Source organism: Pectinophora gossypiella, chromosome 14 (genome assembly GCF_024362695.1).
Source record: "Pectinophora gossypiella chromosome 14, ilPecGoss1.1, whole genome shotgun sequence".
Classification (NCBI taxonomy): Eukaryota; Metazoa; Arthropoda; class Insecta; order Lepidoptera; family Gelechiidae; genus Pectinophora; species Pectinophora gossypiella.
The window spans coordinates 5,347,528-5,362,297 of NC_065417.1; the positions used below are offsets into that span (position 1 = coordinate 5,347,528).

The following is a 14,770-nucleotide window of genomic DNA, read 5'->3' on the forward strand; positions in this document are numbered from 1 at the left end:
TGGAAGAGATCGCTCTTAGCGATAAGGCCGCCTTTGCCCACCTTAGAATAAGTTTATCCTGTAAATGTTTTGTGTATTTGTGTGCAATAAAGTGTTTTTATTATTATTATTATTAATCAAAGACAACTTGCAGCCACTGTTGATACGATGTCGTATGCTGGGATCAGTTTTATGTATTGAAGAGTAATGATGTTATCTCAACTTCACCAGTGAAAGAATTAATTATGAAATCTTCATCAGCAAGTTTTGAAAGGTCTTCAACTCGTAACCTGAAGAGTATGAAATATATGGTCCCGTCCCATAGCTTCTACCAGCATATTTTATTATCATTTATCTACTGGATTGTTTATGTACCTATTTGTTTATTTATACTCCATTCTCTCGAGGCCATGTAAAGTTCTCTGCGCAACGGTCCCCTATTAATATGGGAACAAGGTTTTTATTTATACACTGATCGATACGATACAGCTTTTATGCTCTACATCGTTGCCATAACTTTGCCTGTACAACTTTTTTTATAACTTAACCAATAAAACGTCTACGACTATAATTTTTCAAGGCATTGTCCCGCGTAAAATGAATTCATTGCCTCTCTTTTACGTCTTGATGAGGGTCTTTCCAGTCTCTGTTCCCCACAAAATACAGGGTGTTAGTGACATCGTAAAGAAAACTTTAAGGGATGATTCAGACCATGATTCTGAGTTAATATCAAGTGGAATTTTCCCACCGACTAAGTACTTAATGCCGTACATTGCAGACCTATAGGTACAATAAGTCACGTCAAAAAGCTACCGTACCGTACAATCACGCGCCGTCCACAATTTAATCGTCAACTTCTCACCCCCAGATGAAGACGCCGGCGATCCAAAACGACTTCAGCTACTACAGGCGAAGCGTCTCCCGGGGAGGACTCATCAACGCTGATCTTCCACCAGGCGAGGAGCCCCACATAGGAGCAGAGGTCGCCAATAGAATGTCCCTGTTCTACGCCCAAGCCACGCCCATGCTGAAGGTGCTATCCGAAGCCACCAGTCAGTTCGTCAATGACAATCAGCAGGACTTGGAGAATACCACGGAAACCCTCAGCACCATGGCCAAAGTGTGCCTCAGGATGTTGGAGAATCCGTAAGTGTTTGTTCTTCATTACTCTTCTTATATTAGAGGTTTTCGACTTTGTCTGTGATATCTTAGGCATAGATAGAATAATACTACGTATAGAATGGTAACTCTCCGCCCCGCACCAACACGTATCGGTCGCTGACCTCACCCCCTCTGGGTCTCACTTTAGTCTTAAATGGCTGTAAAGAGTAAAGGGGACAGCTCTGAATGTCTCGCTCGCACCTATGCGTTAGACGGCATAAGATAACAATGAGTCTTTAGTATGAAATGTCCGGGGTGTGGTGTACCTACTAATAGTAGAGGTTTTCGTGAATCTATCTATAGCGTCTTAGTGTAACCTTAAACAGTAATACAGTACCTAATATAAATATTGCAGATGTTGATTAAGCATCAAATTAATATAATCAATTACAAGGTTTGACTAAAATTGAGTATTGCGTGATGTGCACACAAACTATGTATCTTCTTTTAAATATAATCTAAGAATTGAAAGTATGAAAAACCCTCAAAAATACACATTCAAATCTAATGAAACTGCACGAAATACGAAAGGATAATTTCCGAATTGACACATCTTATAATTTAAAGTAAACAATGGGGGTTTAAAAAGGCCGCATTGAAGCAATTTATCTAATAAAACAATCTAGAAATTTGAAATTTGCGTATATTAAAGTAAGTGTGCAGTGCCAACAAACGCCAAATAGCAATATTGCTTTCTTAGATGAATTGATTCAATGTGGCCTTTTTAACCCTAAATCTAAATAAATAATAGGTGTACAGGATATAAACCCAAGGTAACTAGTGTCAACTAGTAATATAAATACTCTGAAAGACCCACGACGTCAATCCACAGTGGGTCCGTAAGCCAATTACTGAGGACAGGAGATCATTCGTCGAGAGAAGTGGGTGGCATAATTTATATCAAGGACTCGAACTTGGAGCTACGCATGTCCCACTTTGTATTGCTGTGCCTTTTGTACCTAACGACTTATTGTTTATAAAACTCTGATCTGATGTTAGAATTAGAAGTATTATAGTTATTTAGTAGTGGTAGGTATATTTCATTGAGTCTAAGGGTGGTTTTAATAAACGAACCTCAGCTGAGACTGCCCTCAAATGGGCTGCATCTGAAAATCAGTGGCATAGTCTAGCTACAGCTGCATGCAACATTTGCTTAATAAATATTTTCTTTCTTTTTTTCTCAATATCATGCTCAAGAACTGTCACGTGACATGATCTTGAGGGCAGTCTCAAAGCTGAGATTAGTTTATTAATACCACCATAAGACGCTCAGGATCTTTATATGGTATGATGCTATAGGATAGCCATCGCCTTCGCAGTTTGGTATAGACAATAGACATACATAAACTCACGTCCGTAATGGGGTGGACAAAGACACGAACATATCTGCTTTTTTTCTATGTAACTTATTTGTTAATTTTAATAAAAAAAAACGTAATAATAAGCCCGACATTTTGTCACCTTTTACAATGACATCAAAGTGTGCTTTTTCATACAAATTCCATAGCCATTTCGCGTTTTGACGTTTAGTTAGTTAGAAACTAGCATATTCATCGAAACCTCTTTTCCTGTACTTTTAATCGCCGCCAAAGAGCAAAAAGGCCTATTCGAAACTCAGGTCAGCCGTAAACCTAGAATCTAGGCCGCGTATTTAGACCTGCACGAATAAATCTCCGATTTCCCCTTCAAACCAGATTTGCATACAACGCGGCAACGTCCTATGAGGTCTATATTATATTGTATCAAACCAGGAACATTCCTACGACCGGTCCTAACTGGTACCTAACACAAGTCTCTATAATTCAATAGGTACTTGATATTGGTATGGGAAATGAGCATGATCTTACGTACCTATGTATTGATATAGGTCTACGTTTTACGTAGTACAGCTTCTTCTTCTATCGTGTGGGTTGTGAGGTGGAGTACCAACCTCATCAACCCTGGTGTCAGGGTTACTATTGAGCCGCCAAAGGCCCCTGGCATGGTACAGCTAAATACGGCTCTTGACATTCAAGCTTTATTGGAAGATACATACATAAACTGACCCTCGTAATCCCTAATGGGGTGGGCAGAGCCACTTTGCAGCCAAAGACAATTTGCAGCCACTGTTCATGCGAAGCAAAGCAAGGCGAAGCATGTCCTGAGATGGTTTAAAATGAAACTCACGATAAGAAGAAGATCGATTGTAGGTGGTATAGAAAATACGCAGTCTAAACCATGCCTACGACACTACTTCCAGCCCTTAGATGACAGATCGGAAAAACCACAGCTGCCTTGAGCCGTTAGTCAGAATCCAGTATTTAATTGTATTGTTATGTTATGTACAGTGCAAACCACACCATTATCTGTTTATCCTTGTTACTGCGAGAAGGGCGTATTCGTTACAGGATCACGTGTCGAAACCGATACCATAGTACCGATATCGAGTTGAAGCGTAAATGACTCGCTGACATACATATGAATTACAAGCTCTAAGCGCTCCCCATTTGTCCGGTCAAGTAGTGAATGTCATCTGTGAAAAATCTACAATAGGTCAAAAAACTGTAATTCCTATTGAGAAGGCAAAGATGATATAGGTCTTCGGACGACATGTTTCAGGGTCTTGGCATTGGCGTCGTGATAAAGTGTATCGAAATCAAATATCTTTTATTATCAATATACTTCTTGCTTGGACTTTTCAGGCTTGAATCACCTGATTGTCCGAAAAAGTAAGATGATTCCGTGCTTCGGAGGGCACGTTAAGCCGTTGGTCCCGGCTATTAGCCGTAAAAAACACCTCCACCAACCCGCATTGGAGCAGCGTGGTGGAGTATGCTCCATACCCCCTCCGGTTGATTGAGGGGAGGCCTGTGCCCAGCAGTGGGACGTATATAGGCTGTTTACGTACGTATCAATATACTTACTAAAATCTTGAGCTCTTATTGAAAATCAAGACTTTATCAAACCCATAATCTCCCTAGCATTATCCCCTTTTTCACAGGGTCCGCTTACCTAACCTGAAGATGTGACAGGTCCGGCTTTTTACAGAAGGGATTGCCTGTCTGACCTTCTAACCCGCGAATGGGAAACCAGTCCAATACAGGTTAGGTCACATACCTCCGAAAATGCATTTCTCCGGAATGTTTTCCTAAAATTACATTGTGATCTCTAGTTTGGTTAGGACATTACATGCTGATCACTTGATTGTCCGAAAGTAAGATGATCCGTACTTCGGAAGGCACGTTAAGCTGTTGGTCCCACGTCAGGGGCCTTTGGCAGCTCAAACCCAGACACCAGAGTTAATGAGGTTGGTAATCCACCTCACAACCCACACGATAGAAGAGAAGTCCATTCCTTACAAGGATTACGTCCATCCTGTTTTACAGAACTGGATGCTTTATGCTACTCGCCGATACTACAAATCATTGTCAGTAAGACAATGCGAACATTCTTTATAGCTGATTCTGTCTACAATGCATTTGTCTTATATATGGAGACGGTGACGAAGTTTTTCATCTAGTTTGTGAGTCAGATTTTAAAACTTTGCATCTGGCACTAACGCTACTACCTCACCTTTACAGTTCCACTTTCGCCGTTTGTACGATTTAACTCCAAGAATATTAGGGGCTTCGGCGGATCAATAACACTTTAGACGCCTGGTTTGGTCAGATTGGTCATCGACCTACGTACCCGAAGAATTATGTGTATTATTATTATTATGTAGTTTATGTAGTCGAAAGTGTATTTATTTTTATACGTACAAGTATTCCGGTATGTTGATAAATAACTTAAGCTATGCGGACGATATGGTGTTGCTCAGCCCCTCTGTAAGGGGTCTGAGGCAACTTATATCTGTCTGCGAAAAGTATGCCCTAGCCCATGGATTGAAGTACAACGTAAGGAAGACGGAAGTCATGGTGTTTAGGTATAACAAAAGCCCTGAGAACCCTCTTCCCGTCTATCTTTGCGGCACTCAACTTAGACTTGTATCTAAGTTTAAATACTTGGGTCATATTGTCACTGAGACCCTTGAAGACGATGACGACCTAGAGCGGCAGCGACGTGCGCTGGCCATGCGAAGCAACATGCTGGCGAGGAGGTTTGCTTGCTGCTCGAACGATGCGAAGGTTACCCTGTTCAAGGCGTACTGCCAGGCGTTCTACACCAGCCACCTATGGTACTCATTTACAAAGCACTCATATAACACCCTGAGAGTGCAATATAATAATGCTTTTAGAGGCATGATGCGATTACCGTGGCGGTGTAGCGCGTCTGGCATGTTTGCTGAGCATAGGGTCAACGATTTTTTCGCAGTATTAAGAAATCTGAGGGCCTCCTTCGAACAGAGAGCACGTGCATCCCCGAACAAGATAGTAGTATCTATATACTACGGCTTTTATATACATGACACGAATTTTAACAAGATTATTTATATGTGACATAATGTATATCCTGTTGACATGTTTAACCATTTAATTTAATTTATTTTATTGCATGGTATTTTATTTTATTTTGTTTTATTGTATTTTTTATTGTATTGAAATGTAATTTGTAATGCTATGGGACTAGTACCTGAAATAAACGATAAATAAATAAATAAATAAATTCCCATGCTGCCCTATCGCGCTATATTATATAATATTCAATATCTCCTATACTTAAAGGTTGCCTGGAAGAGATTGCTACTTAGCAATAAGGCCGCCTATTGTACTCATTCTATTTCTCTTTTGTTTTTTCCTGTTTGTGCAATAAAGTATATGTTATGTTAAGAACATTACAATGTTTCTTTTTTATATATAATTTATTCTTTTGTCGCTCATATCCTCAGTTCATGACGTTTATATCTTCTTTCGAACACGCATTTATTTCGTTACAAATATGTTTTAATTCATCTATAAATGTCTTACGAGCCCGGTGGTCGGATGACATTGTGAGGTACGTCGGAAAGCAACGGATGAGACTTGCACAGGACCGGAAAGGATGGCGTGAAAGAGAGGAGGCCTATACCCAGCAGTGGGTGGATACAGGCTGAGTTGATAGATAGATGTCCTACCAAATACCACTTTTTCGTTACAAAACCAAGTAAGTAGTCATTGCGGTATGCAGCAAATCTACAAAAAATCACGTCAGAAACAAACAACATAACATAACATCACGGTTGTATCCCCGAAGGGGTAGGCAAAGGTGTATAGTGTACGGTCACGAGTACTAATATGTATACACTTTGAAACCATGTCACATTAACTTTTTTGACAACTTAAACCGTAAGTCTCACTAAATGTCAAATGTGATGGTGCGACAAGGTTCTAAAGTGGGTACATGATATTGCTCATGACTGTGTACAATCACCCACTCCTCGGCAGCTATTTTAAGTCTCAAGCCAATTGAATTCAAACTCATCAGAAATCAGTCTCTTGTCAATCAATAATTATTTCCAATCCCATCTCAAGTGAATACTAATTCCAATGAATCACAGCTGTTTATAACCGCGACTGCGCATATGATAGGTTAGTCCGCTTGCTTGACGTAGTGATAAAAGGGGCTCTATCAATTTCACTATTTCCGCTCACAGATATAATGTACAGTGCGTGGAAACACAATTTAATGGGAATGAACTTCCCGTCTTGGTTATCAGCCATCGATGTGTGACGGCATTCGCATAATTTTGGATCTTTACTGCCGTCAATTGAATTTATGTTTTATTGAACGCAGAACACTTTGAATTCTGAATACATTTCTAGTTGTTTCTCTGTGACGTCATGAGTATATTAGACCTAACTTTCGAAGACAATTAATTAATAATTCTTTATTGCACATAGTTGGCATGTCGAAGTTTCTCCTGTATCGCAGTAGCCCTATCGGACTTTGTATTCTTAATCTTTATGCAAAAATTGTTTTATCACAGGGCTACTACGATACAGGGGAAACCCTGGTACAGGGCCCGCTATTGTGTTAATTTTACTTTATTTGCTAACTAAATAATTGTTACTTTTTTAACTTTACTTTTATTAGTAACAACCGGATAAAATACTACCATACTATTCGATGTCCCAACTAGGTGTTAGGTAAGGTAACACACGGGATGCAAGTTAGCAGAATCTTATTTTCAAGTTACTATCCCCTGCATGTATCTTGAACATAAAAAATTAAACTATAAAACGTTACTTTATGAATGGCATGAGCTGACGACTATATCCCAACGAGGTAGTCAAAGGTTCGCAAGATGAAGTAAGTAACCACACGCCAGCTTTCTGCTAGACCAACGTGATGGGTGAGTTGTATCGCCATCTATAAAGGTCGAGCTAACTGTGTTAGTGAAAACTGAACTGGCAAGTCCGATACCAGGAGTCGAACCAGCGCTCTTCGTTAATAAATAAATAAATAAATAAATAAATAAATAAATAATAAATAAAATAATATAGTAAAGTTATCAACATAGTGACGAAGTCCGCATAATTTTCGACCGCACTCCGTCGGTCATTCCGTGGTCGCGCGTCACTTCCTTGGCCGGTAGACCCATACACATACTGGTAAAGATAAAGGTTGATTCACATTGTAACGTATTACTACAATATTAAAGATAACCTATATAAGATAAGTGAATACTTATCCTCCTAAAGTCGAGATTTGCAACAGACATAATATTTAAACAATGGGGTTTGGTTATTAAAAGGACATTCAGTCTTATGACTTTAAAATAACACCTAAAATATTGCATCTAATTAGACATACAGACAAAAGGGCGAGTTTATTGTTTTTGTTTATTAAAAAAATAAACTGAAAAAATTCACAGTGCAAATGCTGATCGACACCTTATAATCAAAACTTAACTAATAAATCAAATCAAATCAAATCAAATCAAATATACTTTATTGCACAGAACTAGAATTTCAACAATCAGACATAACACATGAATACAGTACAATTTGGGCGGCCTTATTGCTCTAGAGCAATTTCTTCCAGGCAACCAACAAAAGGAAACAAACATTAAACATAAATAGGTGAAACGCTAGGATACTTGTGGAGAGTACTATTTCTTCTTAGACAATTACGACTTTATCTTTACGACTCTAGAATATCGTATATTAGAGTCTAGTCACGCTTAGATACTCGCTGATGACTATATATAAAATGAAATGTTGAATTGGGAAAGAAATTACACAAAAGGTGGACTTGCGGACCTCGCGGTCGACGCTCTAACCATTATAGTATCATCTAATATCATTTAATGCGTGGATAATGTGGTTGATTGTACGTGTACGTATATGAAAATATCCTACACCTATTGTTGACATATTATGTATAATTGTTTAATAAATATATCAGCCGCATATTCTCGGCCCGAGCAAAATCCCTTGGCCCTCTATTCCTGACACATATCCTCCATATAGTGTGACTCCACCCTAGGTATATCTAGGAGTATAATATGTATAGATGTCGTCTCTGCTATTAGAATTTTTCTTCTAGAGGACTATAGGGCCTACTATAAGTTGAGATGCCAACGATACATATTTTATTCAACTGTTTATACCAGACAATGTGATAATAATATATCACATACATACATGTGGAATATAGACTTAAAAGGGATATGTTATTTATCTCCACTCATTTTATTTTCTCCTTTTTTTACAAAAAACAAATGCACCTTTACACCCCGATCCCAATACTCATAGACAATACCTTTTTATTTTTAAAACAAAATATTTCCTTCCGTCACATTCATTGACCATTCCAAATTCAAACTGTAAAGAACCAAATCCCGCTCAGAAATACCCATTCATTATTCTTCCATAGTATTCTCTCTTACTTTCTTATCAATCTTACGTTCCGTTCTACTCACTTTCCTACTACATCATAGGCCTCATATGTCCGTTTCAGACGATTCATGACTTTATTGTCCCAGGATCATGCACTTTTTTCATGACTGTGCAAGCCAATTCTGGATCGGCAAATTCTCCCACACACCGGAAAAACCTTCTACAGCTGGAGTGTAGTGATACATACATAAGACGCTTATTTCCCGTTGGGGTAAGCAGACACTACGGAATTCCGTTCTACGATCTTGACATTTCAACTTCGTTTCCTCGACCCTCACACAAGACTTCATACATGCTCGTCGGATTAAAGTATTTACTCTTGTCCATCAAGTCTGATCCATATAAACCAATAAGAATACAGCTTAACGCACCTTACACAGCCCACTTGATTCACAACGTCAATTGAAAGTGACAATGGAGCAATGTGCTTCGAATAACAATAATACCGAGTACCAGGTAGTTTGGCTCACAATGTTTGGTACCTAACTACCTACTTACCTAAATTTTACACCACTGCTATAAAGGTTATCGTGCTTAATAGCGCCTTTATAGGTGCTTAGATTCTCGTGTGTTGATTATCCTTTACTAAATATGGATGTGAGTACGTGTCAAAATGTGTGCTTCGGTGTGGATAGGAGGTGGTTAGGTAGAGTTCGTTTTATGAAATAAGCGCAGTGAAATTGTACCTTTTTTTTAAATCTTTATTTAATAAAGAGAGTTTTGTCAAACATTGACCACGCCACCCCCATCGGAGTAACCTAGATTATCGCCTACGTAAACACAATTTTACATATTTATATAGCACGTATTTTATATAATACAGAGGCGCTGGCCCACACAATTTTACATATTTATATAGCACGTATTTTATAATACAGAGGGAGAAAAAAACAACTAAGTAGATATAATGCGAGGATAGTTTAGGAGAGTTGCTCTTACCTAATTTTTAAAAAGAGAGTCATAGAGCTTTTTTATCTATAGAATATCCTTAGTCTATGTTTGTGAGGCATGTGTTTGTGATCGCCATTGTAGTCTTTTTATTTAAATAATAATTATTATTTAATGTAGATGTAATTATTACATTTCGTATATTGCACCTCTTTTTATTCTCCCGCAGCTATTCTTGTACTACCTCTGGTTTGGCTGGAAGAGATCTCTCTTAGAGATAAGTCCTCCCTTGTTAACGTCCATTTCATGTTAACTAGTTGTTAAATTAAATAAAGTAATGGCCCCGATTCCTGGAGACACCGCCTAATTTTATTTTAAGTTATATCCGTCATTTTCATATCCGTCGAAAAGGAAAGGGACGGATGATTCACAGCTCTTAATTTTAGGAAGAATGAGTAAATGAATGTGTCGGGTTATTGACTGATGTAAAATTTTTAGACGGTTGGTTTAGATTTGTGCTTAAAATTGACGTGTGTTCCATAAATTTTATGCTTGTCAATTACCCGTCCCTTTCCTTTTCGGCGGATAAGAAAACGACAGATATAACTTAAAATAAAATTAGATGCTATTTACAGGAATTAGCACCAATAAGTGAGTAAATTAACTTTTTTGTAACACTTTCTTCGCATCTTCCGCGCCCTACTCTGCGTTTGATATCTCATATCAATTGCCTTGAGCGATAATTTGCGATGTTAACCAGTGCATTGCTATCATTTATCTTGCTTCACCCAGTTACCTACAAGCTACCGTTGTAGATGTTTACACTCGTTTCACTTCAGCTGGCGTTACGGCTCTGGTGCCGTGGCCCGAATCCATTGATACAGTTGAGGAAGAAAATTAAAATTAAAAAAGAATCTTCGAATCCTAGGATGGTATTAATAAACTAATCTCAGCTGAGACTGCCCTCATAATCATGCTCAAGCCCCTGTTTTTATAAAAGAACTGTCACATTGATATGATCTTAAGGGCAGTCTTAAAGCTTAGATTAGTTTATTAATACCACCCCTAAATAGACACTGTACTTAAGCATCGATTAGGAATGAGTACATGAGTACATAGACCCTATGATACCAAAAATGTTTCTCTCCCAATCTATCTATGAATGAGAATCTTAGTTTGTATCGTTTGATATAAGAGAATAAATGATGATTTTCCAAACGAAAGAAACTTATTCCATATGTACATTGCCAAAAATATCAAAACAACTCATATTAGATATTCCAAAATTCTAAATTCAATTCTAATGTCGCTAAAATTAATAGGGAATTGGGTGGCTTCCTAGTTCAAAGATAAATTATCTGATTACTAAATAAAGACAGATCTAAATGAGACAAAAAACTTTTTCTTTTTTCTATTTAACTTATTTATGAATTTTAATAAAGAAAAATGTAATAATAAATGCGACATTTTGTCACGTTTTTCTATAAACGTCACAGGTTGCTTTTTCACACAAATTCTATAGTAATTTCGTGTTTTGATGTTTAGTAAAAAAAGTAACTCTCTTCTTTGCGAGTCGATGGCGATCGATCTTAAATTTTAAAAAGTAACTGATTTGACTAGTTGGAAACTACCCTATTGATCGAATTCATCATAACAAGTGAATAATGTTAAGGTAAATAAAGCTATCCTTATGATTTTCCAAACGAAAGTAACTTATTCCATATATACATTGCCAAAAATATCAAAACAACTCATATTAGATATTTCAAAATTCGAAATTCAATTCTAATGTCGCTAAAATTAATAGGAAATTGGGTGGCTTCCTAGTTCAAAGATAAATTATCTGATTACTAAATAAAGACAGATCTAAATGAGACAAAAAACTTTTTCTTTTTTCTATTTAACTTATTTATGAATTTTAATAAAGAAAAATGTAATAATAAATGCAATAAATAAATAAATAAATAAAAATAAGGCCGCCTATTGTACTTATGTTTTTATTCGTATGTTTATGTCCTTTGTATACTATGTCGTTGTGCAATAAAGTATTATTGATTGATTGATTGATTGAATAAATGCGACATTTTGTCACGTTTTTCTATAAATGTCACATGTTGCTTTTTCACACAAATTCCATAGTAATTTACTATGGAATTTGTCTAAAGTAAAGAGTAACTGATTTGACTAGTTGGAAACTACCCTATTGATCGAATTCATCATAACAAGTGAATAATGTTAGGGTCTCTTTAGGAATTTCTTTTTCATATACATACATAAAGTCACCATTTCCCACCGGGGTAAGCAGAAACTATGGAAAATGCATGAATATATTACATTAACAGCCTATATGCCTAATATATACCCACTGCTGGGAACAGGCTTCCCCCCAATCAACCGGAGGGGGTATGGAGCATACTCAACCACGCTGCTCCACTGCGGGTTGGTAGAGGTGTTTCATGAACACTGTCTTATTTATAGATTTATTATAGCGCCAAGACAAACCCGTGAGGGGTTTAGAGGTGTTATTTTAATTGTTTTGTTAATTTTTCGTTGTATATATATATATAACTTTTAAAAAAATTAGACCTCGTACACCCGTTTTGTACAAGACTGTACTAGTTCCCGTCCAGTACATTTTTATTGTGTCGTAAATCCAACCAATGATTGTGTAAACAGCACATGTGACCCAAAACATACGAACGAGTAAGACAAATGTTTATTTAGTTACCCCAATTTACTGCTCACCGAACTTTTCATGCTAAATAAATATTATACAGGGTGTTAGTGACATCGTAACGAATACTAAGGGGGATGATTCAGACCATGATTCTGAGTTAATATTAAGTGGAATTTTCCGTCGCAAAATTCACGATTTTTTTTTAGTTTTTTTAAATTATTTTCAATTTTACACTTTTGCGATGGAAAATTCCACTTGATATTATCTCAGAATAATCAGCTGAATCATCCCACTCAGTATTCGTTACGATGTCACTTACACCCCATACAAGTACGTACGGTAGCCATACAAGTAGGTATGGGTGTTAGTAACACCGTAACGAATACTGAAGGGGATGATTCAGACCATGATTCTGAGTTGATATCAAGTGGAATTTCCTGTCGGAAAATTCATGAAAATATTAGTGTTCTTTTTAAATTTTTTCCGTTCCCTACTTTTGCGATCGAAAATTCCACTTGATATCAACTCTAAATCACGGCCTGAATCATCACCCTCAGTATTCGTTACGATGTCACTAACACCCTGTATTAGAGTTTTTATGTAGCATAGGACCCAGTCATTTGTTCAACCCACCGGGGTAAGCGGACCCGGTGGAAACGGGACAACACTAGGAAGATAATGATGTTATGTACCTCTATGTGTGTCTGAAAGAGATTGCTAGATAGATAGACAAATCATTTACTTGGTCTACAGTCACACATGCATACAACACAAATCAACAACAATACACACCACATACAAAATGTTTAACACACGCCAGGTACGTATGTGTGCTGCAGCAGTGCAAAACTGTCATAACTCGGCGCAAGTATTTACCCTTTCGAGCAAGCTTTAGAGGAAACCGCGGATACGGTAACCGAACTAATTACTGCCTTGGCAATAAGACCGCCTGTTGTACTATCTAACCGATTACAATTGTTGATTTTTAATATTTATTTTAAGTGCAATAAAGGGTTTTTGTATTATATTGTGTAACCTTTCTCTTTCCCCATTCCAGCAAACTGGTGGCACAGTTCAGCCGCGAGGAGACATCGCTGCTGGTGTTGCGCGTGATGGTGGGTCTGATCATCCTGTACGACTGGGTGCACCCCGCCGGCGCGTTCTGCCGCGCCTCCTCAGTCGACGTCAAGGGCTGCGTCAAGTTCCTGCAACAGCAGACGCCTGCCAAGGCCGAGCCGTTGCTAAACGCTCTCAGGTATGTTCGTTATGATGACAAAATACGGGGTGTTAGGTTAGGTTAATTTGGGACTGAAGACAATTAAAAACAACACTAAAATTTTAATGAATTCTCTAACAAAATTTCTAAAATATTGCAATTAATATATTGCAATTTGACATTTGCGCATATAAAAGTAAATTCGCAATGAACACAAATGCCAAGCAAAGAGTAAGGTTTATGGAAGTATCCAGCCTACTATACCAACGAGACCCTGGTTTAGTAAATATAGAAATTTTGAAAAGTGGGTAACTTCCACTGTTATCCGTTTGCGTCTAGGACACGTGTGCACTCCTGTTTTCTTAGCCAAATTAAGAATCCGTGACCATTCTCTATGCGAATGTGGTGTTGAAGATGGCACAGTAGATCATTTATTTTTTTCCTGTCCTAATATACGTAGGTATATCTCTTTATGATATTCTCCCTCCTAATATTCCCTGCCCCGTGAACGTTAATTACCTCTTAAGTTTAGTCTATACCCCTTTTATTAAAATATTATGCAATTTTATTAAACGTTATAACTTAAAATTATATAAATTTAACCTCTTTACGTGTTACTAACTTATTTGTGACGTCATTTTAACATTGTGTTGTGCTACTTTTAGGTAACTTTTGCAACAGTGGACTACCCACCGAGTATTCTCTGCGAAGAATCTATCTTACATAAAACCGGTTATTTACGTTTATAAACAGTTTACTTCGGAACTTTGACATTGGCAGAATCATCGTTCAGTAACGATGCAGCCATAAACAACAAGAAAGAAAAGAAAGAACACAAATGCCAAATAGCAATATTGCTTTCTTAGATGAATTGTTTCGATGTGGCCATTTTAACCCCCCTGTTCTTTTTATCTGCAATCAGTCTGAAAACGTTGGTTTCCAACAGCACTGTTGCTGAGTTTAGATGGTTGGTCAACCGTTCCATATGCCTTTTATTGTGCTTTTGAATTTCTTCTGCAATTGTTGGCATTTCTACGTGTTTGTGGATCT

At 37.5% G+C, this 14,770-nt stretch overlaps 2 protein-coding genes across 8 annotated transcripts in view; one reads left to right on the forward strand and one right to left on the reverse strand.

The window, feature by feature from the left end:
• LOC126372577 (nuclear envelope phosphatase-regulatory subunit 1) overlaps positions 1 to 14,770 on the reverse strand; it is a 598,500-nt gene that overhangs the window by 572,641 nt on the left and 11,089 nt on the right. The gene's annotated exons all lie outside the window — the stretch shown is intronic.
• The window catches only part of LOC126372527 (CYFIP-related Rac1 interactor B), a 66,463-nt gene that overhangs the window by 46,345 nt on the left and 5,348 nt on the right, over positions 1 to 14,770 (forward strand). The window contains exons 3-4 of the mRNA XM_050018336.1: positions 848 to 1,125; positions 13,562 to 13,759. Coding sequence (XP_049874293.1) covers positions 848 to 1,125; positions 13,562 to 13,759 — 476 coding nt within the window. The remainder of the gene's footprint in view (positions 1 to 847; positions 1,126 to 13,561; positions 13,760 to 14,770) is intronic.